Source organism: Leuciscus leuciscus, assembly GCF_965113295.1.
Source record: "Leuciscus leuciscus genome assembly, chromosome: 4".
NCBI classification, from domain to species: domain Eukaryota; kingdom Metazoa; phylum Chordata; class Actinopteri; order Cypriniformes; family Leuciscidae; genus Leuciscus; species Leuciscus leuciscus.
In genome coordinates, this window is record NC_138728.1 from 21191290 (window position 1) to 21217366 (window position 26077).

Below are 26077 nucleotides of genomic sequence, written 5' to 3' on the forward strand. Positions count from 1 at the left end.
GCAGGAAAAAACTGGGGACATTAATAATAAGAACCATTTTTAATAATTGAGCATCAATAATAATTGATAATAAGGATCATGTGACACTGAAGACTGGAGTAGTGTCTGTTAAACATTCAGCTTTGCCATTACAGAAATAAATGACATTTTATAGATGTTAAAATTGAAAACAGTTCTTTTGAAATTGTAATAATGTTTCACCAAATTACTGTTTTTAATGTACTATTGATCAAATAAATGCAGCCTTTGTGAGAATTAGAGAATGTTTGCATGGAGGGTTTCTCGATGTTTCTCAATTGTAGTGTTTCCTCATCATAGACCCTTATTGTGCTTAGAAGAACCCAGGAGATTTGCCTCAGCTTATTGCTGGCTTTAACGGTTATGTTCTTTTTTCTTTTTGTGTCGAGAAATCGTGAAAACTGAGGTAAGGGTCTCGTTGTTTAGAATTAGAGTAGCCGGATACGCTGCAGTAACACCAGCGAGAGGATTCAGCCATTAGTTTTGATTGGGTTGCGATTAGGACCGCACGATTAATTGCAGTTTACTTGAAATCGCAGTTATGTAAATAAACGGTTATGTAAAAATCCAGTGGTTGTGTATAATTTGCCGGGATTAAAAGAGGGTGGGACTTTATGGTGTAGAGCAGCCTTCAAATGCTGCTAGAGAAAAGCGAGAGCAGCTTGAATCAGACATACCTGCATCGTGGATGTCTGCATGCGTTTAGAGATGATGTTCTGCACCACGTTTTTGTCAGCGCCGACTGATAAGACACTAGATGGGGCTTTGGATTTGGGAGGCTGCCTAGCTCCTCCCTGCCATGCCTCTTATTCCCACAGGACGAGCTGTTCGGTCCATTCTCTGACTCCGCAGCTAACCTGCGACACAGTGTGAGCGCACTTGTGGTGATGGGTAAAATCCTGAACGTGGATTTAGGGGTGGAGACATTAGCGGGCGCTGTACAGTATGGCATATATAGTAAAATATATAGTTAATATATATTTAACTATATAGCGGGCGCTGTATAGTTAAATACACTTAACAGATCAGGGAAACGAGACACAGCCATGGCAAATAAACTAACGAGTAATTAACAAGATAACAGGTTAAATGGGATAAAATCAATGAAACACATGGGCAAACTGGGTGTCACAGGCAAACATAACATGAACACAAACATTAAACGTGACAAACAGGCTATAAAAAAATAAAAAAAACATTAATAATAAAAAAAAAAGTGTTTGATCGCATCAGTCAATGAATAATTAAAAAATGTTTTGATTGTGACTGTTTCAGGAAATCGGCTGAGATCGGCTGAAATCGGCACCCCGAACCATTTTCGGTAAGTTTGCTTTTAAGCTCAGACCAACTTGGAATTGGTATTGATTTTCAGGTGTTTTTGGTCATTTTCACAAAATTGTTATGGCCCCCAGAATATTTTGTGGTATAGCCTATGAATATCTGAATATGCAATGTATCAATAGAAAGAACAGACTTATCTGCTTTTAAACAAAAAAACTAAACAAAAATGTGGGTAAAAACAAGCTTCATAAAAACAACATTTTGAGTAAAAAGCTGAGAAAATCGTGTTTTTGTCAAAGACTACTTCAGGATCAGATTCAGTACGATGATCAAAAAATAGATGGACTAGATCGAGTCCATCAACATCCCCAAAGCTACACAGTCCAGTAACTCTGGATCGACATTTCATTCATTAATGTTAGGCAGTTTTGATTTATATACTGTTTAATGTTGATGATCGCGTTATTTTTCATATGTGTCTGCTATATGCTATCGATTGTTTCTGCTTCTTCTTTGCCTGTGTTTTGATCTGGAGATTCAGTACTCATTCAGGAGATGTGTAATAGACGAGTAATACCCCCTACCTTATAACAGTGATAACATGGATAGCTGGAAAATCTAGTCAATGGCAGGGAAACGTTTTCTCATAAAAGACCAGGGGCCCTATCTTGCACCCAGCGCAAGTGACTTTGTACAGCGACGCATGTATCATTCCTATTTTGCACCCGCGCAAAGCGGACTTTTCCCTCCACAGAAGCTAGGAAGTTAGGAAATACACTTGCGCTCCCGGGGGGCGGTTCAGCGCAAAGAGGAGGTGTTTTCCGGCGCAAACGTTCCTTCATGCTATTTTGCAGGTTTAGAAAACAATTGCACCACTAACCAGGAAAAAATAGTTTAAAGTCAGTGGCGCGTTGCGCATGTTATTCATATGCTATTTTAAGGGCGCATGCTTGGCCATAATCAATGTAGCGTGTGCACAACGCGCATACAATTTGATTCTCTCATCTACACAGAAGCAGCAGTTTTCATTTTTGCAAATCATACATTATTACGATAGATAGATAGATAGATAGATAGATAGATAGATAGATAGATAGATAGATAGATAGATAGATAGATAGACAATTTATTATAAAAGCATACATCTAGCTTACACATTTACCCAAATTATCATACGCCTGTTTAACCGAAGTTAATTTTTGGTGGGTTTCTCCATTTCAATGTAACTTCTCTCTTTTACGGCCGTGACGAGAGCGTTGCTCTCCTTGGCTGTGAACCGCTCCTGACTCGCGCCTGGCAAATCCGCCGTTACAATAGCAATCCGCTATGGAAAAAGCGCGTCTGCTCTTAAAGGGAATGTGAGATGACGCTCTGATTGGTTTATTTCACGTTACGCCCAAACCACACCTATGAATAATGAAGCTACTTCAGACCAACCCATTTTAGATTTGCGTCGGGCGCAAGAGTCATTTATCCCGCCGGGAAAATAGCAACAGCGCCGAGACCCGCCCACAAAGTTACTTGCGCTTTGCGCTTGACACTTGCGTTTCAGATCGTTAAAATAGGGCCCCAGATGCGTTTTGATCGATCGGATGAAAAGTAGTTGAGGGAGACACATTTCCATTTACACCTGGTGTTTTAATCTGTCTGTTTTTATCCACTTGCTCAACATCCTATAAAACAGAGCACTAACTGGAATTATATTAGCAATACCCTTACTGTAAGCTCTCCAAGAGAACCCTACTACTAAAGTGAATAGGCCACATGGTGCAAGATTCCAGCATAATGATTTCCAGTCCAGTTAGTGGCAAGCAAACCCTTCAACTATGATGGACCTAGCAAAATATCTACTACAGCTTGAGATGGTAAGCTTAGGTTTATTAAAATTTGATAATCATCCAAAAAATTACTGGGCTTGGAAGCCATCCTTTCTTAGTGCCACTGAAGATTTGAATCTCACAGCCACAGAGAAGCTTAATTTGTTTTGTAAATGGCTTTGGCCATCATCCTCTGAACAAGCTAGGATAATCTAAGCAGTTCACAATCACAATGCCAAAGCTGGAAAACTTAAGAGAGGAAAACTTACCTCAAAGACATGAACATCTGATTCAGATGCTATGCATCATCCAGCCATTTTACCAACAACTGCGATAGACTTGTACAATGTAAAGAATGTAAAAGCAATCAGCATCCCACTGCCTTACATCCAGGTCCAGCACCTTGAAAAGTTAGCAAATGTGCCTCGACTGAAGACCAGGACAGGGAGCAACCAACAATTGATTCCTTGTCAGTGATATCCAAATGCACTGAAATTTGTGGGAATGGATCAAAAACCAAGACAGTATGTCTTGGCTTCACGGCCAAGACATACTGCGAGTACATAAGGTTCTAGAACAGTGCAGCGGGACCTCATAACGCGCCATTCGGGCAATGTCTAGATCTTCTGGGTAATGGTCGTCCATCCATCCTTTCGCCATGTATAAGTAGCAAATATGTGAAAGTGAAGTTTGACAACACAGTGTTGCATTACAATCCTAAAAGCAATGTTGCTACAGCTGTTTTTGATGCAGTGGAACTTGGCAGCAGTGTATTCCAAAGTACTCCCCATGATGACAAAGTAGGAATGTCAATTGAGAACAGAGTATTCCCTGACATTATGGACAGAGATGTCTACATGAATGACTCTAATTCATGGGTTGCGCCATTGCCCTTCAAACCTTATAAGCATCACCTAATAACAGGTGCCAAGCTGTGAAACGCCTTGAATTTCTAAAACATGCATCACTCAAGAGAAATGAATGACCTACAGGGGTTGTGGTAAATGCCATCCCAGACCTCAGAGTATGTAAAGTAGAGGTAAAAGTTATCAAACAAGGCACTCCCAAAGTATATTTAAGATCAGTTTCGGAGGTGGTGTTGACCAAATGAGCATTTACACTATGAAAGTAATCTGGTCAAATGTGTTTTCAACAACCTCTGGAAATGCTTGAAAGTGGACAAGCTCAAAACGTTTTACACTTGTATTTAGCGTTGTCCACTTATGATCCGATCAACCAAAAGCCATCTTAATACCAGGTATAAACTATGTTGTCATAAGTGTAATCAGAGAGACACTTTTTTTAATCCTATGTAATATGTCCCAGACAGATTTATTTCAGGAATCATGTTAAAGAGGGATGAGACCTCCTTAACCATGACCATGTTTATGTTTGATGATGTCCTTTAAACTCTTTTTAATGCATTTTCAGTTTCTGAGCTGTGTTTGGTGAATGTTTTTGCTTGTGTGTCTTAAAAGGCCTTTTTTTTTTTTCAGGCACCTTGGGCATGACGGATGGGATCCCAACACAGGCTTTGATGTAAGTATTTCCGCCACTGCATGTTTGCATTTATTGTGAAACGCATAAAGCCGTGATGTTCGATGTTGCATGCATGTCATCTTAAAATGCAGTTGTTTACACTATTTCATCACAGTCAGGAGGTCATGACGGGATGTGATTCAAGTCATCTCTTACACAAAGTGATTGCAGGGGGTATATCTTCATAATCTAAAGCAATCCTTCATCCAAAAAGCAAGGATTATATTTCACTCATTGAGCTGGCAGTGAGTATTAGATCTGTGTGCTCTAGTTTTTAATTTGAACTCCCCTGAATGAGAGATTACATAAAGGGCATTTATTCTGGGTTATGGTGGGATTGTGCTGGTAAACTATTCATGGGTTTCATCAGGTCCCTTTCCACAGGTGTATAAAATCAAGCACCTATTATGAATGCAGACTGCATTGTGCTTGATTAATACACCTGTGGAAAGGGACCGGATGAAATCCATGAATCTGCAGGGGTCCTAGGAGAGATTGGAGTTTTTCCCTCTTTTGCACCTCGCTTTTAAATTGCTAATTTGAGTAAAATGGAATGAACTGAAAATTCTGAACTTGAGGGTGGCAATTACTTAAAAAGTGGGTTCATTATTATTCTTAATGAAAAACACAACAACTAGAAAAACACAACTAATCCGTTGCAGGTTCACTATTAGCACTGGGTATAGATTCAACATATTACCAATGGGCACTTTTACATTTCGCTTTGAAACAAAATCTTCTTCCATCGTCTTGCAGTCGCTAGTGACTCTCGTTACGTGTTAAATGAAATCTGGCTCCTGCTGCTGATCTGGGATTCTCGTTCGGCTCGCGCTGCATTGAGCAGACACGTGCAGTTTTTAATTGTAGTGTCTGTTCTCTAACTGAACTAAATTATTTTGATCTAAACGACGGTGGGGTGGTGGGCAAGTGATGTAACTGGTGTTGCAGCTGAACAGTGTTAAGACTATTGTATCAAGCCTATTCCAAACCCGTAAGACTTTCGGCTTTGGAATAGGAACAAAATCTTTGGAACACAAATTAAGATTTATTTGATGAAATCTGAGAGATTTCTATCCCTCCAAGCTTAATTTAATCGATCATGTCTCTTCAGAAAATGTTTAACTAAACACTTGATTCATATGGATTCGTTTTATGATTTCTTTATGAACTTTTTGAAGCGTCAAATTTTCAGTTGTATAGCTGCCAATGGATTGACAGAAAGCTCTCATATTTCATCGAAAATATCTTCATTTGTGTTGATGATTAAGTAAAGTCTTGCGGTTTTGGAACGACATGAGGGTGAGTAATTAATGACAATAACAAATGAGAAAACAAAGCCACATTTGTTTTAAAATAAGATGGCACAAGCACGTTTTCGAGCAAAACATTGCGCAAAAAGTGAAATTTAGTCAAAGAAAAAATAGATATACTGTTCAAAATGAAGACTACTGGAATACACTACAATTTAAACGTTTGGGGTTGGTGGGATTTAATAAAAATGTTATTGAGTCTATTCGGCTCACCAAGGCTGCATTTATTTGATCTAAAATACAGTAAATATTGTGAAATATCAATACAATTTAAAATACCTGTTTTCTTTGTGAATATATTTTAAACCTTAATTTATTCCTGTGATCCAAGCAGAATTTTCAGTATCATTAGTCCAGTCTTCAGTGTCACATGATCCTTCAGAAATCATTCTAACATGCTGATTTGCTTAATTTCTAATATTATTATTAAATAGAAATATGTTTACATTATACATATTTAATGTCTCTTTTGAATAAAAGTATTAATTAATTTAAAGAAAAACTGTCCCCAAACCTTTGAATAATAATGTACAGTATGTTCAAAGTTAATGTGATGAACTACAAAAGCATGACTTACAAATGAGGAGGACTGCAACACAAGAAGCAGAAGTTAATTCTGATTTGATTTAGATTTGATTTGTATTTTGATTCTTTCCAGTCATTTGTTGATGGTTCACTTCTTGTCTTTTCTCAGTTGAATAACCTGGACCCAGAGCTAAAGCAGTTGTTTGACATGTGTGGCATTTCTGAGGACCAGCTCAAAGACAAAGAGACGTCTAAGGTCATTTTCGACTTCATTGAGAAGAAAGGAGGAGTAGAGGCTGTAAAAAATGAACTTCGACAAGGTGAGTCCATGAGTTTGTTTGCAGCTACCAGGTTGTGATATAAGAACTTATCTAAGCAAGAAAGATGATATGTTGTTCTACAATAGAGTAATATTTAAATAATTTGTCCTTCAGGACCCCCGAGGTGGTGTGGTAGGTAGCTTTCCCCTTTTGCATGAGTCTGCAGTGATAAAAACAAAACCATAATTTTTCTTTTTAACAAATCAGAAGGCTTGCAACCAAAGTATTGTTACTACAAGATTTCTGTGGGCTGATGATGTGTGTAAATTTAGGAAATACTTGTAATGCCTCTAGTCAGAACCTTTATTCAATAGTCAAGACCTTAAGTTACACCAAAACTAGACCTCCAAATTCCCAGATCCAAACCTAGCCCTGTTGGTTCAAAAAACAGGCTGAAATACAAAAAATCTTGGGTCAGGTTGTAAATGTCCAGGTTATATTAACCACACAATCCCAAAAAAAAAAGAAAAAGAAAAACATTACAAACATAGGTTTCATTAGTCTTCATTCACAAATGTTTCTAGTCATTAAAATTGCATATATATATATTAGGGCTGGGAATCGATAAAAAATTAAAATAAACTAATTAATTGCACAATTTGCTGTAATTAATTGCAATTAATTGCATTTCCCCAAGCTTGTAATCATCAATATTTAAACTTAGAATCACCTAATTAAATTAAACAACACAGGAAAAAAAAAGGAACAGAAAATAGCCCTATATTAAAATAATATTAAACATCAATATATTTTTCTTTTTCAATAATCAATCAACATAATCAATTTAAAAGGTTTTTTATTATTTGTTTTTTTTTAATTATTTATTTTTACTAATTATCCAAATAAAATATAGTCCTACAAAGCTATTACCAGAGCATGTGATCAGAGCAGGTAATTGTACCATTGTTGCCCAGCATGACTATACCAGCTCAGTAGGGCTATTGCAAGCAGAAGTCTACTACTGAGAAATTTCACGTTATTTGAGCAGACTTTGCTTTTCCAGTGCGTGATCGGTACATGATTGGAGCGTTTGGGCCGTTAACGACAGAGCAGAACGTGCAGCGCAAACACGGAGCGGAACATTGAGCAGAGAGCGCAGCAGCGCGCCGACACACACACACACACACACACACACACACGGAACTGAGAGCGCGGCGCACACACGGAGCGGAAAAGACCCGCTCATGAAAGCTGCGCGAGAATGAAGCCTGATCGCCGAACACGGAGGGGCGGGACGGCATATTTTCGTCCTTTTCAATAGCAGCTGCAACAGGAAATCATTCAAACGAGGCAAAAAAAAAAAGTGCTGCGTTAATTGCGTTATTTATTTTTTAAACATCTCAAATTAATCACAAAGATTAATGCGTTAAATTCCCCCAGCCCTAATATATATATATATATATATATATATATATATATAACAAAGGAGGGATATTGCTCGTGGCATTACAGGGGCGAGCCACTGGTGGGCCCCCCTCCCCTCGGGGCAATGGTGACGATGGTGGCGACGTGACGACGGTGATGGTATCTCGTCCTCTCACCCAACCCTTCAAAAGGATATAAGTCTAGCCTCTCACGCTCTACACCCGGTCCACTTTCCTTACAGTAGGGAGCAGTTTCGGCCACTCACTCACTCTCATGATATGCAGTTCCCTGTCTCCGAGCGGTGATGCACAGTGTGGACATCATTTTAGATCAGATTCCAATCGGATACAAAAATAATCGGATTTGGACTGACAGTGTGAACGTAGCCATAGTGAACTACTTTACTTCAACATTTTAGCCATAATCAACACTTCATTTACACATGTGGTTTATGAGCTGAGCTGTGCCTCTCTCAACCACAAACGCCTTCTTTCATCAGTTTTTTGCACTCTTCTCTTTAACTTTTGTCAGTCTATAGAACTCCAAATGTTTTCCCCGGTGCGACAGATTAGTACAGACCAAAACACAACAATTTTTCAGCAGCAATAATCAGCAAAATTTGCGAGTCCGTTCAATTCAGTGGCATTGTTTATGTTCAGTCCCGCCAATATTGCCGACTTCCAGATTGATGACGTTGTGTTGTGTATAAAATGCTCTGGCTGCTCGCTGCCGTGACTTCTGTGTTAACACCGGCTTTGCCGCTGTCTTCTCATATGAGTGTGAACTTGTGAAGTACTGCTTACACTAGCCATTATGCATGCCGCCGTGACCGCTGTCCATCGCTTTCTATGACTAACTGGAAGTCTACGGTCTAGCCGCAAAAGTAAAAAAATGTCAACGCATACGAAGCTCAAATCGGATCAGAAATTTTCGCAGTCGCATATGATCGGAAATCCAGGCAGATCCTGAACTACTCTCCATTGGAAAATTAATGACTTCCAGTCCAACTGCTGATGTTTGTTGTGTGCAGTGGAAAGGCGGCTTTAGTTTTGATTGCGTTGCGATGAGACCAGAAGTAGGGAATAATAGGGAAACGACCAAAAATAGGAAGATAGGAAGTGTGATAAAGGCCTATTATTATTGTTCTGTTTCCTCATCATGGACCCTCATTGTCCTTTCATGAGTTCACACTTACAAATAAGTCAGACAGAATAAATGCGTATTTGGCGTGCTGTCCGAGGAGAGGGCTCCGGGCTCGGTATTCGGCCCGAACCCAGAGTACTCCCCCCGTATTCCTGGCTGTGAAAGAACAAGCCAAGAGTGAGGAGTCGGGGTGGTGGAGGGATGCTGAAAACTGTCAAGGAATGTTAGGTGAGTTGACAGAGTGAATATAATTATATATATGCTTCCTCTCATGATGATAGGGTAGACATGGTAATTGTTTGATGACAAGTTGATTGGATTGATTATTTGAACGTGCTGCTCCCGAACTTTGTTTATGAAACATTATAAGAACCCAGGAAATTTGCCGTATCTTATTGCTGGCTTTAACGGTAATGTAAAAATCCATGTTGTGTATAATTTTCTGGGATTAAAAGAGGGCGGGACTTTATGGTGTACAGCAGCCTTCAAATGCTGGCAGAGAAAAGTGAGAGCAGCCTGAATCAGACATACCTGTATCGTGTTTTGCACCACCTTTTTGTCAGCGCCAACTGATAAGATACTAGATGGGGCTTTGGATTTAGGAGGCTGCCCTGCAATGTGTCTTACTTCAACAGGACGAGCTGTTCGGTCCGTTCTCCGACCCCGCGGCTAACCTGCGAGACAGTGAACCCACGTGTTGTGATGGATAAAATCCTGAACATGGGTTTAGGGGTGGAGACATTAGCGGGAGCTGTCGTCCGTCGGTTTTACTCTCGCCTGCGTTCAGTGTCGAGTGCGAGGACGCAGGTAGGTTTGCGACCTGAGATGTTTTGTGAAGTTCATCTGAGGACTTAAATAAATGGACAAGATGGAAAGAAGCTTCATTGGGCGGTTTAGTCTGAATGCAGTTTATTATATTCAGTGCATTAAACCTAAACATCATCCCCACTTTTGAGCATTGATGTGAACTTGATTGGTCTCTTTTTAAAGACGATTATTGTGAAAGCATGAACGTGTAAAAATTTCACAGAAGTTTAAGTTTACTGTAAAGAAAATATACTGAACAAAATATTTATTTCGTTTTTTCCAAAATTTGAAGTTGATATCACAAAAATTGCATCCGCTAATAGGATTTAAAGTACCATTATTAAGGTAACGTTATCATAATGCTCAATTTCAAAACTGTTCTCACAGAATGAATTTTGAGTGCTTAAGCTTTTGTATGATACCTAAAAAAATACATGATAGACAATAAAAAGTGCTACCTTGACACTGACATTTAACAGGCTATAAAAAAAAATAAAAACATTAATTAAAAAAAAAAGTGTTTAATTGCATCAGTGAATGCATAATTTAAAAATTTATTTGATTTTGACTGTTCCAGGACCATCAGGATTTTCAGAACCAACACTTCTAATGGCAACGGTGGACATGAAAAACCCAGAGATCAACAATCAGAATTATCAAAATAAGAAGAAAATATCCAAAGCTGAAATCAGCACCCCGTACAATTTTCAGTGAGTTCACTTTTATGTTCAAACCAACATGGAATTGGTACTAAGATGCGTTTGGTCGATCGGATCATAAGTAGACGAGGTTTTTTTACACCTGCCATTTTAATCCGTCTTTTTTAACCACTTTCAACCACTTCTGTTCTGTCCTGATTTCTTTGAGGGGAGGGTAAATGTATGGTTTTTTTTAGATATTTCGATCTAATGGTCTCACACAATGGTCAGCCACAAGACCATGCAGAACGCTGTGAGTGTGTGTTATAAATCAGGAATGGCGTGAGAACATTGTGCTTGGTACGTCTTAAAACCAAACTTGGGTCTTCAGTCGACAAAGTTTAAATCCTGTCTGGCTTGCGCGCTTCCCATAATGTTTGCACAAGTCGGTAGGTGGAGAGTAGATGGTCTTTTATGGCTGTTCAAACACATTCGACCACATAAGCGTTTACACGACGAACGCAATCCGGTCAAATGCTTTTTCAACAACCTCTGGAATTTCTCGAAAGTGGACAGGTTCAAAACATTTAAGACCCCATTTACACCTGTATTTAGCATTGTACGCTTATTATCCGATCAACCAAAACCCATCTTAATACCAGGTACTATATTGTAATACTATGTTCTGATAGGAATTGCAATCAGATGGACACTTGTTTTTAATATATCCCAGATATAATAATCTGGTGGCTGTATTCCAGGAATCATGTTAAAGATGAGTGAAATATATATTTATTTATTTATTTTTCAGGCACATTGGCCATGTAGGATGGGATCCCAACATAGGCTCTGATGTAAGTATTTCCGCCACTGCATGTTAGCATTTATTGCAAAACGCATAAAGTTGTGATGTTTGATGTTGCATGCATGTCATCTTAAAATGCAGTTGTTTACACGATTTCATCACAGTCAGGAGGTCATGACGGGATGTGATTCAAGTAATCTCTTACACAAAGTGATTGCAGGGGGTATATCTTCATAATCTAAAGCAATCCTTCACCCAAAAATCAAGGATCATATTTCACTCATTGAGCTGGCAGTGAGTATTAGATCTGTGTGCTCTAGTTTTTAATTTGAACTCCCCTGAATGAGAGATTACATAAAGGGCATTTATTCTGGGTTATGGTGGGATTGTGCTGGTAAACTATCTGCAGGAGTGCTGGGAAGTTTTTCATTTTCAGAGGAAATAATTATTAACTTTAAGCAGCACATTGGTTGAAGAATGTGCTGAACTATTGTGGCCACCCAAAATACATATATGTGAATATATTAAAAACGTAAATAATAATAATAATAATAATACAAAGAAATATAATAATACAAATATATTATTCCTGTGATCAAAGCTGAATTTTCAGCAGCATTACTCCAGTCTTCAGTGTGACATGATCCTTCAGAAATCATTCTAATATGCTGATTTGCTGCTCAAGGAAATTTTGTAGTATTATTATTAAATAGAAATCTGTTGGAACATTATATGTCTTTAACGTCTCTTTTGAATAAGATTTTTAATTAATAAAAAATAAAAACTGTCCCCAAACTTTTGAAGTATATTGTATGTCCAAAGTTAAGACTTGACCTTGACCGCAAGGAAACACACAGTGTACATACGACGACGAACCAGCACAGGACTGCAAACACAGGGAGAATAAATAGGGAGCAAACAAGGCAGGTACCAAACATGACAAAGCAACAAGCACAAGCACAAAATGAGACATGAACACGCAGCTAATGAAAACTCATGAGCCACGTGTTCACACAAAACAAAGCACACAGCTAGTGTAAAACAGACAAAACATGACATGAAAACACGCGGCCGATATAACACGAACCGCGTGATACACAAAACACGTGGACGAGCATATGGCCCGAGCGAACTCGAAACCGCACGCTCACAAAAACAAGACAGAGCGCACAAGAAGGAGCGTAAGCTCATCCTGTGCGCTCACAACAGAAAACAAACACGCGGAGCATGGATGTCTGAATCCTGACACAGAACCGAAAACCAAACTATACCGACGTGCCGGGATCCAAACACCATGCCCCGCACACGTAACAAGGCATGTAGAGAAGTGAGTGCACGGCTCGAGCACGCTCATAACCGTGCACTCAGACAAAGATGAGACAAAACCGGGAGTGTCAGAGCTCTGTCACAAAACCAAGAATTGAACTAGACAGAAGTGACAGAACCCTGACATGATGGTTCACTTCTTGTCTTTTCTCAGTTGAATGACCTGGACCCAGAGCTAAAGCAGTTGTTTGACATGTGTGGCATTTCTGAGGCCCAGCTCAAAGACAAAGAGACGTCTAAGGTTATTTTCGACTTCATTGAGAAGAAAGGAGGAGTAGAGGCTGTAAAAAGGGAATTGCGACAAGGTGAGTCCAAGAGTTTGGGTGCAGCTACCAGGTTGTGATATTAGAACTAATCGAAGCAAGAAGGATGATATATTGTACTACAATAGAGTGATATTTAAATAATTTGTCCTTCAGGACCCTGAGGTTGTGTGGTAGGTAACTTTCCCCTTTTGCATGAGTCTGCAGTGATAAAAACAAAACCATTTTTTTGCAGTGACCCAATCAGAAGGCTTGCATCCAAACTATTGTTACTAAAAGATTTCTGTGGGCTGATGATGTGTGTTTATCTAGGAAATACTTGTAGTGCCTCTAGTAAGAAGTTAGAGTTGGAGTCAAGATCGTTTTTTTCAAAAGTGTGTTTAACAGTTTAGAAGCAGATCTTCTAGAAGTGGTAAATACCTCACTTCTCTCTGGGAGTTTTCCAAACTTCCTGAAAACTGCAGTTGTCAAGCCCCTCCTGAAAAAGAGCAATCTGGACAAGACCATATTAAGCAACTATAGACCAATCTCAAATCTTCCTTTCATAGGCAAGATCATTGAAAAAGTTTTCTTCAATCAGCTGAACAAATTCTTAAGCTCGAATGGATACTTTGACAATTTTCAATCTGGTTTCCGACCACATCACAGCACAGAGACAGCGCTCATAAAGATAATAAACGATATTCGCTTAAATACTGATTCAGGCAAATTATCAGTGCTGGTACTACTCGACCTCAGTGCTGCATTTGACACTGTCGATCATAACATACTTCTTGACAGGCTGGAAAACTGGGTGGGGCTTTCTGGGATAGTCCTAAAATGGTTCAGGTCATACTTAGATGGGAGAGGTTATTATGTGAGTATAGGAGACCACGCCTAACGATTACAGCCCCATTGACTCCCTGTGCCGATGCATTGACGAAGTCAACAGTTGGATGTGTCAAAACTTTCTTCAATTAAACAAAGACAAAACTGAAGTCATTGCGTTTGGAAACAAAGATGAAGTTTCCAAGGTGAACGCATACCTTCACTCTAGGGGTCAAACAACTAAAAATCAAGTCAGGAATCTTGGTGTGACACTAGAGTCACTAAGAAACCTTACATTTTAAGTCATGCAGTGGTGAATTTAGTAATAATTGTCATCTTAATTTTGTCTTGCAGAAAAAAGACAAGACCCACCTAATGGTAAGTTGTTTACTAATGAATTACATGAATGTTAATTCTGTCTAGACTAAACTTTACATCGGACTAACAAAGTTTACCAGTTAAAATGTGTTTATGTCTGCTTTATTTTCTGTGTTTATTTTACTGAAAGAAAATAACTAGTGTTTTTTAGGACCATAAACATTTTTTATTGAGGCATTATTATTATGACAGTTAGCCCCCAAATTATAATTACTCATAATCGATTATAAATATAAAATAAATAAAATGCTGACAATGAGCTATAATCTATCATCTCTGAACACCTGGCGCTGGTATATGCAGCTATACTATTGGGGGCTCTGGCAGCTATCTATACAGTTGGGCAATCAAATCTATTCACCAGAAACACTAACTACAGACTGGTTTAGCCAACGTTACGTATTTAGATGGGAGAGCATAAGTAGAGAGAATAATTCAGTACACTTGTCACTGAGTTTATGATATTAAATTAGTTATCTTACCCAGTATATGGGAAGCGGGAAAACATAGTGGGCGTGGCCAACCTGCCACTTCAGTCGATAGTGACCAATATAAATTGCTTTTCATCCTGGTGGGTACAGACCGTCCACTGAGAAACAGCTTCACTCGCAAGCAAAACTTTTCAACTCGCAAGCCAAAGATTTAGACCCGCAAAAAAAGAGAGCAAAATTTGTGGGTTTGTGATGAAAAGTGTTTGATGAGCACAAAGAAAAATAAAGATTTTCAAAGATTTACATGCACTGCAAATTGACATGCACCGTTATCTTATTTATTTCTGAGCCTTAGGAAGACTTTTTTTTAATTATTTTTTATTACTAAATAATTCGTTTTTCTCTCAGAAGATTTGGTGTTGATAGAGGAGGCAGCATCTTCAAGTAAAAACCTTAAACCTTCCAATGATGCAACATCATCCAGTGTTAAACATCACCCTCAGGAGGTACACAAGCAAAAGCTAAATTGAACATTGCTAATTATCAATTACTTTTACAAAATTGGCCCTTCAAATATTTTTTGTCTTAAATTTTTAGGTACTTGAGGCCCAGTGCACAATATGCACAGTAACATTTCCAGTGTCAGAATTAGAATTGCATGCCAGCTTTTGTGGAGAAAGGTAATGGTAATAGTGACTTGCATTTAAAGCTTAAAAACACCACAAATTATTGTTCTCTGAAGCCATATGATCATTGTATGATGAACAGGCCTACATTAAACTGTATACAGTGACCAAATTAAATGTGGCAGTGCCAAAAACACAATCTTCATAAAAATAAAATAAAATAAAATAAAATAAAACATAAAAGTTGTTTCTCTGGGTCTTGAATGGCATGAGGTTGAGTGTTCCTATTCAGTCGGTTCACTCGGTTCAGCACATGACTATGGGATATTGCGCTCTTGCACCATCTGCTGAAGAAACCTTTATTTGTGCCTCATTAACCATGTTCTTCAGCTCTTCACCGTGCTGCTAGAACACCATCATGCCACATTTTTTCCACAAGAAGAAAACCATGCCACAAGAAGAAAAGTCAACGGTAGTGATTCTTGTCGAAACTAAGGCAGAAAAGAGAAAGCTTTTAGCACAAGTTTAGCTTTACTAACAAATGACTAAGAAGCTTTTCTCAAACTAAATGTTCCAACACGCCACCTTCACAAGAAAACCCACGGTGGGGACTCTTGTTGAAGGAAAAGGCATTGGCTATTAAATTTGCTGAAAGGATTCAAGTGTGCAGACAGTTTTATTTATTTTTTGAGATCTTCAGTTTTGTTTGTCTGGCACCTTGTTGTTCGTGAGTGCGGTGTTACTCCAGAAGGAAAAGGCATAAAAGAAAAGTTTTCAGCTTGAGTTTAGCACAACTAACAAATGGATACTAAGCTTTATCATAAAACATATCTGAACATATGTTTTTCACCCCAGTCCTATGGCATGTGGGTGTTTATGGTATACTCATGAGCACTGTCCAGTGTGTTTGGAATAGTCCTTTCATGCTCCCCTCTGTTTCAGTTGAGTAATTGCAACTTTTGTGTCTAAGAGGGCTTCCCCAGTACTGAGAGAGAAAATCTGTGTTCTCCTCAGCAAAGGGCCTTTACTTCCACCCTACCTTAGATTTGCGACAAACAGCAAACTGTTCCTGGCTGCAGACAGCAGGGAACAAGCAGTGCCACAAACATTTGCACTTGTTTTCCATTTGCAAGCTCTGGAATTCCTGATAAATCTCAAAAGGGGCTGTTATATCTTGGTCTGGAGATAGATTCCGAGCAGAGCCGACAGAGGATTTTTGCAGCTGTCTACCTAAGTTAGGCTGTGGAGGTGCTGGGCACTCAGTAGTGCATGCCACGCGACATTTAAGCATGTGTCAATAACGCCGTTGTGCGTTCAGGCCCAGATCCCCTGGGAAACCTGAATCTTAGACAGAAATTATCTCCCTGGGCAGGGTTATGTCATGTGTAGTAGTGACAACAAATGAATCAGAGAAACTCTGTAAGAAGAGAGTGGTCGACTGCACTTTAAAAGAGTCACATCATTTGTTTGAAGTAGTTCTCCTGGTGCTGAAACACTTGGCCCAGCAGGGCAAACATGCGTTAGTGAAAATGAAAAATATGACAGTGGTGTGGTAAATAAGCAGGCATGGGGTACTCCCTTTCTTCTCCGCTGCAATTGGCATGGGCGCTCTTAATACGGAGACCTGTGGACCTGGAGTGGCGTGTGCAGTCTTGAGAAGTGGCGCAGATCTGGGATCGGTTTCGGCAGGGCCAATGTGGTTCTTTTTGCGTCTGCAGAAAACACGTGTCCCCTGCTGTTTTCTTGATTATGGACAGGAATGCCCCACTGGGGGTGGATGCACTGTCGCATGTATAGCCTAGGACTCTGTTGGATGCAGAATGGTCTTTCACTGATTTTGGTGGCGTCTTGCTGGGCGGCGAAGTCATGGTGCGCGAGCATCATGACATTGCTGTTAAGGACACTGTCTTTCCCTATGCAGGGACCTGCTGTATGTCTAAAGTCATGTCAGGAGTGCGCTCTCATTCGAGTTGCCTCCCCTGTAAAATCTCTGACTCAGAGGAAGACTTGCTTTGTGCCCTGTGTGAGTTGTATGCAGGTACATTGGGCAGATGCAGGTTATGTGCTCGTCTGACCAGCTTTTTGCCATGTTTTTCAACTCGGCCAGTGGGAAGCAGAGCTATCTAAACCACATCTTTCGCATTGGATTGTAGAGAGCTATATCTATAGCATATAAGGAGTTGGTTCTGCCTGGAGGGGGTGTGTGTGCACTCTAGGAAGGCATGGAAATGTCATGGGCACGGTTTAAGATTTTCATGTGGATGCCAGTTGGGTGTCACTCTGCACCTTTGTCCGGTTCACCAGCTAGATGACACTACAGTGACGTTAGCTCAGTCCATGCTCACCGTGGGGGTTTTTATAACAAGGGGCCGTCGCTCCCTTGATAAAGGGGTGTGTTGTGGTGCTGGTCCCTTACATTTAGTTGAGCAACTTTGCTGGGTCTGAATATATGTCCCATAGTCATGTGTTGTATCGAATGAACCGACTGAATGAGTTAATGCATATACAGTAACTACTGTTTTCTCAGAAGGAGGGGAAACAAGGTATAACACCTCTGAGCCCTGCGCAGTTGGAGGCTCGGTGAAGAGCTGGACTGAACAAGGGGAATGACGTGGTAGCCCTGTCCACATCGTCATGCGTCATTAGCCTTTCAGGCATGAATAAAGGTGTCTTCAGCAGATGGCGCTAGAGCACGATATCCCATAGTCATTTGTTGTACCTCGTTTCCCTCCTTCTGAGAACAGTAGTTATATGCATAACTCAACGATAATTTTTTGGTTTAACATTTATTTAATATGTGTTTATACTATTGCTGAAGTGTTTCAGTAAACAACTGTATATACATGAATTCATATCTTTTTGCTTTGTTTTTTTAACATTAGTCCAGATGGAGTTCCAGAAAAACTACTGTGCTCTGATTTGGATAATATCTCATGGTAACCTGACTATGTTCATTGCTTTGGTTCAAAACAGTACATTGCAAAGGTCATAAAAATATCTTCTTTTTAAAAAAAAAATTTACAGTGAGGAGGATGTGATTTGTCATGCAGAAGCACAAATAAACACCACAAAAACATTTGAAATCTGTGTGTCACGAGACAACATGGTTGAGAGAGGTCTGAAGCTGTGGAAACGTCAAAAAACAGGAAGCCCTGTCAATCCCTTGAAAATCACCTTCCTGGGAGAGCCAGGAGTTGACACAGGGGCACTGAGGAAAGAATTTCTGTCCAGTGTGTAGTTTGATTTAATAATGCATGTAGTAGACATGTAGAAATGTTTAAAACATTCCTAAAATTTCATTTTTCAAAAAAATACACTTTCTGCATCTGAAAGGATCACAGTTGTGTTTTTTTTTTTTTTTTTTTAGTTTTTTAATGCCCCTCTCTAGCCTAATAATATTTCATCTTTTTTTTCTGGATTTAGCAATGGTTGCTGGCATTGAAAAACGTCTCTTTGAAGGTGATGCTAAGAAAGGAAAAATGCCTAAGTACTCCCTGAATGATCTGGATAATGAGCTGTTCAAGTATGTGTCTTGCCTTTGGATTTTGAGTTTGCTTCATATTCACACAATTAATTCTCAATCATTTACTCACCCTCACGGTATTCCAAACTTTTCTTTCTTCTGCATAAGCAAAACACAAAATAACGTTTCAGCTGTTTTTGTCCACATAATACAATTCAGTTGGGTTTTAAACCTCACTGATTTTTATTAAATGCACAAAAACAGATAAGACATTACTCAGAATCTTTTTTTTTTTCTGTAAAAAAAGGACATTTTGTAATCGCCCAAGAGTAAATAAATTACAGATTTATTTTCTTTATTTGAAGTAACATACAGTGCTTACACACAGACGTTTATACAAATACACCACTCTATACTAGTGCCAAGAACTGTTGTCCATATATAAAACAATATATATCTCTAGAGTTGCAGGTCAAATATTTGCTGTGAGCATTGCCCAAGGAGGACCGGCACCACGGTTTATGCAAGAGTGGTGTTACGAATACCTTGTAACTGGTAACATTAAAGGGAATGATGTACATGACACAGAGATATCACCACTAATCAAAATGGTAGGTTTTGACTGAATTTCATTACATATAAGGTCTCTATTAATGATTGCCCATTAGTAAATTAGTTTGCTGGAATAACTGTTATCATGTTATAAAGCCACTGACAAACTTGTTTTGCTCTAAAATTCAATTCAATTCACAGTTATTTAGCACTTTTCACAATACAAATAGTTTCAAATCATCTTTACAGAAAATGTTAGTAAGCTAACAATGTATTAATTTAAACAATGTATTAATTTAAGGCAGAAACAATGAGCTCATTGAAGTAATGAATACATGTTTGTTAACAAATGATTAGGATATATAACTTTTTTTTTTTTTTTACGTTTTGCTTGACCCCAAAGGAGTTTAGTAAATCTGTAAAAGTTTTTATCTTATATTCGAGTGTAACATTTAGTACAAGCACTTCAAAAGAGTTAAATCTGTGTCCTGTTTTCTGAGTAACATTAAGAATATCTCTATAGATAGTTGCAACACCGCCGCAACGAGAGGCTTGTGCTTATAACAGTAGCCTGGTGGAGTGGACTCATTAAGACTGAAAAAATTATTTGGTATAAGCCAGGTTTCAGTCAGGCAGAGTACATCAAAACTATAATCTGTTATCATTTCATTTACAATAACTGCCTTTGGTGTGAGTGATCTAATGTTTAGGAGACCTAGTTTTAGAAATTGTTTTTGTTCACTAATTATGAGATTTTTTCTAGGTCCTACAGTCGATTTATTGTTTGATCTCAATACGTTTGATCTCAATACGTTTCAATATAATGTACTACACTCACACTTCTATCAATTAGGTGGGTAAAAAAAAGACTGTGATTTGAGCGTTGACTTACTAGTCATACGGTGCGTAGCGTCTTGGAGACGTTCGACAGACAATGTTGTCCATCAGACAAATTCAGCAGTGAACCATGCTTGTCAATATTTATTAAAGGTAAAATTTTACTTGTAGATTGAAGATGCATCTGATCTATCCAACTACACAAAAGAAATCCTGGAATGTGGCTACACTGGACCAATCAACATTGACCACAAGAAAAGCATATTAAGGTATGTCAGCACTGAGAAAAAAATTGTCAGTTGTTATTGTTCATTTACATAAATATCAACTCTTACCATTTCAATGCACGCTGTGTTGTAATATAGTACATGTGAAGCAGATGAAATTGAGCAATATCACACTCGCAATTATAGACTTGCTTGATGGGAGCTATGAGTCTTTCTATATATACAGACTCATACATATTAGTAGTTCCCTTTCAGTCAGCTGACCAATTGGGATCTTGCCTGAGAGCCCAATCACCTTCAAGTGTAAACTAAACAAGCAAATGGATATTGGCGTACGAGATTTGCATCACGCACCCCACCCTGCGAAGAGGAGTATGAATGCTTGTGCGCTTGCATCGCATATTCAAGCTTGCGCTTCTGAGCCGAGCGTTTCTCACGATTCTGCTCTGCAATCATCATTCGAGTATGTACAACGAACCAAAAAAATGCTCCTCAGAGTGTTGGTGTGATGGCGCTTCAGCAGTGGTCGAAAATTCCTCTGCATTTATTGCAGTTCATCTAAAAGAGCATTGTGCACGCTGCAGGCTTATCAAAACATTCTTGCCCGCTGTGCAGCGACCGTTCCCCCTGTGTGCCTCAGCACTAAAAGAGCCTTTTCCCTAAAAAAGTAAGCGTAAAGTGAGTGTATTAATGCCCCATCCGTGCATTTCAGGATGCGGTCGTTTCCTGTCATCATCTGACGGCCATGATTGCTGTATCACATGCCTTGGTATAAGCATAAGACAGCGTTTGTGGGTGGTTCATGTTCTCGCATGAGAGCATAGCCACTTCGGCATGCCGGTCGCGACTCTTCTTTATCCGGAAAGCTTGAGTACCTTCTGCTGTTGACCAGTCGCCGCTTGTGTGTAAAAGCACAGGTCTGTTAGACACTTTGCAAGATTGAGGATCTCAGCGAGAGCTTATCCACCGGGCAAAATCCCCTTTAACCTCCCGCTCCTCAGCGTGTCGTGTGCTGTCGAGCCGCCGGCTGTCACGGTGAGCCGCCGGCTGTCACGGTAACCCAGCACGTTGCTCGCCACTCTAGATAAGGATCAGATGTCGATTGCAGCATCGGAGAGAGGGCTATTATGCTCTATTATGAAGATAATACTGAGCTTCCCTCTGTTCATGCTTAATCAGATTTGACAGCCATGCTTTCCCGGGCTGCTGTGCGCTCAGTCTTGTTCTGAACTTTCGTGGCTAGTGTTTGGGGGCGCAGCGTGACGCGTAAATCGCCTTTCCCCGCCCCTTTGCCTTTCTTCCCAGATGTGCATGAAGAACTTTGGCAGTATGGCATATTGGCGCCAATATGTAACGCCAAAGATGCTAAAATCTGCTAAAAAAAAATTTCCTCTCTCACTACCCTTGATGGTGGGGCGGTCAGGGGGTTTGTGGGGATTCCCCAGATGGAGTGTGCTGTTGCAGTGCATCCCCGCAATGTGCTGCACCTGTTGGGGTCATCCACAGCTCCCATCCAGCACCTGTGAGACATCAGCCGCTTTCACTGCTGGGGCTTACAGTACTGCTGGTCAGGCCACCTACGCTCAGCATGCGATGGCACCCTGCAAGTCTACTAAGCCAAAGCACTCTTATGCACGAGGGTAGTTCTGAGCTGGAGCTCCTGCAACTGCATATGATGACTGACCGTGATCAAGTCACTGTGCAGGTCCTCGGCCAGATGATGTCCACCTTGGTGGTCCTGAAGTGCCCCCTGACTAAACCTTGTAGGGGTGCGAGATGTCGATAAAGTGTGCTTTCTTGATGCTCCCATCTCACAAGGTGGCCTTTTGGGCAATGCTGTCGAGGAGTGTGCCCAGCAGTTCTCGGCAGTCCAGAAGCAGGCTGAGGCAATCATGAGCTAGGCCATCGTGAGCTGCCCCTCAGTCTGGTCTTCGCCAAGGGCATCCATTCCCCTGCAGCAAAAAAAAGAAAAGAAAAGAAAAAAAAAACCAGGCGCAGCCAGCTCAGCCGTGACATCAGGTAAGTTTTACACCGCACACGCCACTCGGGGAAGCTGTGCCTTCCCGGTCGGGTCCCTGCGCTCCACCTCGCTGCCCCACTGCCCCTTCCTGCAAGAAGGGCTGGAGCGAAGGCTGTCTCCCTCCAAAACAGGACCTGATCATCAGGTTCCTGAGGGGCGTGAGAAGGTTAAATCATCTGCGCCCTCACCTTCTACCCTTTTGGCAGCTCTCTTTGGTCTTAACTGCCTTACAAAGAGCACCCTTCGAACCACTGCACTGGCTTCAGTTAAGAGGGTGGGGGACCTGCAAGCATTTTTGGTCGACGAATCGTGCCTAGAATTCGGACTGGCCAACTTGCATGTATTCCTGAGACCCCGTCCCGGATACGTGTGATACACTTCCTTCATGGATCAGGTGGTGAACCTGGTAGCGCTGCCACTGGAGGAGGTAGACCCAGGGTGCTTTGCTGTCCCATCCGCGCTTTGTAACTGTACGTGGACCGAACGCAGAGTTTCAGGACCACAGACTAGCTCTTTGTCTGTTATGGAGGACAGCAAAAGGGGAAAGCTGTTTCAAAGCAGATGTTGGCACACTGGATAGTGGATGGAATCCACTCATTTCTCCCTATGGGAGGGGCTGGAAGGGGCAGCAATAGTGGCACTTTAGGAGGGATCGCAATACATCAGCTCCGTTCTGATGTAACATTGAACATGACTGACTGAAATGGAATGTCTAAGTTACTTATGCAACCTTGTTCCCTGAAGGAGGGTAAGTAGATGTTACATCCCGTTGCCACAACTGCTGTACCCCCTCTGGATGGCCGGGACACACCGTCTTGGCTCCTCAGCGGAAAACTTGAATTCCATTCACACCCCTCTTCGTGGGGTGGGGTGCACGATACACTTCGGAGGTAATTGGGTTCTCAGGCAAGATCGCAATTCATCAGCTGATGTAACGTCTCTGTTCCCTCCTTTATTAAACGTTCTTCAAACAAAGAATTTATTTCAATTCTACAAATAACTTGTATAATCTGCTTTGGAGTTTTGAATGACCTGCTTTTAAATATGAAGCATTTTAATCAATTTTTATTTTTGTCTTTATTTTTGTTATGCCAGAGCACTTGTTCTACATATTACAATAAAACGCATCCCAATGCTGCAACAACTGCGTGAGGGCCTTGAGATATACGATCTTATTAAAGTCATGCAGAGAAAGCCACAGGAGTGTCACAATCTCTTTGTTATAGGATATAATGACAAAGTATGTAGAAATACAGTTTTGACCATTTACTTATTTCGGTTATTGTAGTATGGCACAAATGACAAATATTAAAATCCATTTTTATGCTTTTATTTTTGGTGTTTAGGTTGACTCCCATTACATTTTATCCCACCTGGCCCCAGAGATGAGCCCAACTGGTTCGACTAAACAAGTGAAAGAATCAAAAATCATGGAATTCTTTCAAGATTTCCTTCTTGAACTTGAAGGTATGGACTAATATATAGTATAATGTTGCTGTTGTAGTTTCCATTGTAAAAGGGAATGAATAAACTAAAACATTAATTCTAATTTCATCTCTTTATTTATTCTAAAGACACACAACCAGAAGATGGGGCAGCAGAAGAAACCTTGTCTGAACCAAAGATAATGCAGTGGATTACTGGGCAAGCTCACAGGCATCTGCTTGTATCAGAAAGGGAGAAATTAAAAATTGTTATTAAATTTGACCATTACTGTCTACAGCACATGCCAAAACACACTGTGTGTTACCCAGTTGTCAGTGCTTGCACCAATACCATAACATTCCCCGTAGTCCATATGGTAGATTACGAGTCTTTCAAAACACTCTTGCAAACTGCTGTTGCATATGGGGAAAGCTTTGACAGAAAGTAGCAAATTTGCTGGAATTGTCTACTGTAGAAATCCACAGTTCAATGATTCATGTATATCATGTATAACATTAGCTCTTACGATGTTAACGTTTTACTAACTTTACTCTTTGTAAGGTTTTAAAAGGGATAGTTCATGTATACCAAAACATTAGTTAATACAATGTTCACGTTTTACTCTTCATAATGTGGTTTACTCTTTACTAGCTTTACTCTCTTTAATGTTGTTAAAGGGATAGTTAATGTACTGTATATCAAAGCATTAGTTCTTATAATGTTCACTCTTTACTCACTTTACTCTTTGGAAGGCTTTTAAAGGCATAGTTCATTTATACCAAAGCATTAGTCATTATAATGTTCACTCTTTACTACCTTTACACTTTGGAAGGTTTTTAAAGGGATAGTTCATGTATACCAAAGCATAGTTATTATAAGGTTCACTCTTTACTAGCTTTACTCTTTGGAAGATTTTTAAAGGCATAATTCATTTATACCAAAGCATTAGTTCTTATTATTTTCACTCTTTATTAACTTTACTCTTTGGAAGGTTTTAAAAGGGATAGTTCATTTATAGCAAAGCATTAGTTCCTATGATGTTCACTCTTTACTAACTTTACTCTCTGGAATGTTTTTAAAGGCATAGGTCATTTATAGCAAAGCATTAGTTATTATAATGTTCACTCTTTACTAGCTTTACTGGTAACACTTGTTTCTACTTCCTGCATAACTAATAAGGAATTACTGAAGAACTAATAGATAATTATTTATTAACACTTAAGTCACTACTGTCAACTAATAAGGAAGATGTGTTAACTAATCAGTGTGTATTAGAATTTTATGATTGTGTTAAGTATCATTTAGTCAATCAATAACTAATGAATTCTGTCATACCACCTGAAGAACCACATTAATTATCTACTAATTAAGGTTCAAGAAAAATAACTATGAAGTAACTAATGAACAATCATACACAGTAGTCACTACAATAATCCAGGGTTTTTTTTTTTTTTTTAGCAGTGGAGTGGTGGATGAAGTACACAAATCAAGTACTTGAGTAAAAGTACAAATACCCCCAATAAAATATTACTCCAGTAAAATTATAATGAGGCCTATTCATTTTCAAAATTACCTTAGTAAAAGTACAAAGGTAATTCATTTTTAAAGTACTTAAAAAGTAGAGCCCAGCTCCCTCAAGAGATCCAGCACCACTACCATGGAAACGGGAGAACAGAGACCGGTTGATTACACTTGAATTGCTTTTAAAGGTTTAACTTTAGATTTAAAAATGTTTGTTAAACGGGTTTAAATGTAGGCAGTATTGTATGTTAAAACAAAATAAAATATATGCTGTATTAAGAAATGTTCTTATCTGAAATAAAGGAAGATATCATGTAGCCTAAACGAGTCATTGTCGTGCATTTTACAAATATTTAGATGATTACGTTAATAGTGGTTTTTTGTTGTTGTTTTTTTTACAGTACGTTTGATTTGAGTCAGAATTATGTGGTAATTCTTTATTCATTACTAATGGGTTCCTTATATTTTCACTTTAGAATACTGTTTCAGGTTCTAAGTAATTCCTGAAGAATTATCTACACTGTAAAAAAAAATTACATCCCCAAGTCAAAAATTTCTAGTGACTGGTCACATCTAAATTTTTCAATTAGTCTGACGTATTATTTCTCATTGAGCCAATGTTAACAGACTATT

General features: G+C 39.4%; 1 protein-coding gene across 2 annotated transcripts in view; it reads left to right on the forward strand.

Moving 5' to 3' along the window:
* Positions 1-24448, forward strand: part of LOC309497162 (uncharacterized protein) — a 121821-nt gene extending 97373 nt beyond the window's left edge. The window contains exons 13-26 of one of the 2 annotated variants that reach the window (XM_082167382.1): positions 10703-10835; positions 11575-11617; positions 13049-13199; positions 14319-14342; positions 15182-15279; positions 15371-15453; positions 18282-18335; positions 18424-18629; positions 18823-18922; positions 19326-19473; positions 20423-20520; positions 23594-23738; positions 23845-23965; positions 24073-24448. In XM_082167382.1, the coding sequence (XP_082023508.1) occupies positions 10703-10835; positions 11575-11617; positions 13049-13199; positions 14319-14342; positions 15182-15279; positions 15371-15453; positions 18282-18335; positions 18424-18629; positions 18823-18922; positions 19326-19473; positions 20423-20520; positions 23594-23738; positions 23845-23965; positions 24073-24371 (1703 nt within the window). In that variant the 3' untranslated portion in view covers positions 24372-24448. The remainder of the gene's footprint in view (positions 1-10702; positions 10836-11574; positions 11618-13048; positions 13200-14318; positions 14343-15181; positions 15280-15370; positions 15454-18281; positions 18336-18423; positions 18630-18822; positions 18923-19325; positions 19474-20422; positions 20521-23593; positions 23739-23844; positions 23966-24072) is intronic. The other variant, XM_082167383.1, reaches the window with a different exon arrangement.
* Positions 24449-26077: the final 1629 nt, after the last annotated feature.